Genomic DNA, 371 nt, shown 5'->3' on the forward strand with positions numbered 1-371 from the left:
CTTAAAGAGTTAATACTAAACTTTTTTTCTGAGTACTATAACACTGTTTCATGATCATACTTTCCAAATCACTACAGACTTTCCTTTAATTCAATGATACTTAATTTGATGTACATTGCAATCATAATTAAAATACACAAATCATTAATCCATTCACCAGTTGCAAGGCTGAAGCAAGCACCATGCCATGGACACCTCACTCTTCCCTCACACAACGCCCCCTTCTCCAGTGGTGCTCCATAATGGGAACATTTACTCCCTATCGCAGACAGTGTGCCTTTGTGACGAACAACAAGCACCTGGCCACCTTCTACATCAAAGGACTTCATTCTGGAATACAAATACCTAATTTCAACATTTGTAAATATTAC

General features: G+C 37.7%; 1 protein-coding gene across 1 annotated transcript in view; it reads right to left on the bottom strand.

The window, feature by feature from the left end:
• The window catches only part of LOC119585222 (apoptosis-inducing factor 3-like), a 10,160-nt gene that overhangs the window by 7,750 nt on the left and 2,039 nt on the right, over nt 1-371 (bottom strand). The window contains exon 3 of the mRNA XM_037933878.1: nt 158-330. Within this exon, the coding sequence (XP_037789806.1) occupies nt 158-330 (173 nt within the window). The remainder of the gene's footprint in view (nt 1-157; nt 331-371) is intronic.

Source organism: Penaeus monodon, chromosome 19 (assembly GCF_015228065.2).
Source record: "Penaeus monodon isolate SGIC_2016 chromosome 19, NSTDA_Pmon_1, whole genome shotgun sequence".
Taxonomy (NCBI): Eukaryota; Metazoa; Arthropoda; class Malacostraca; order Decapoda; family Penaeidae; genus Penaeus; species Penaeus monodon.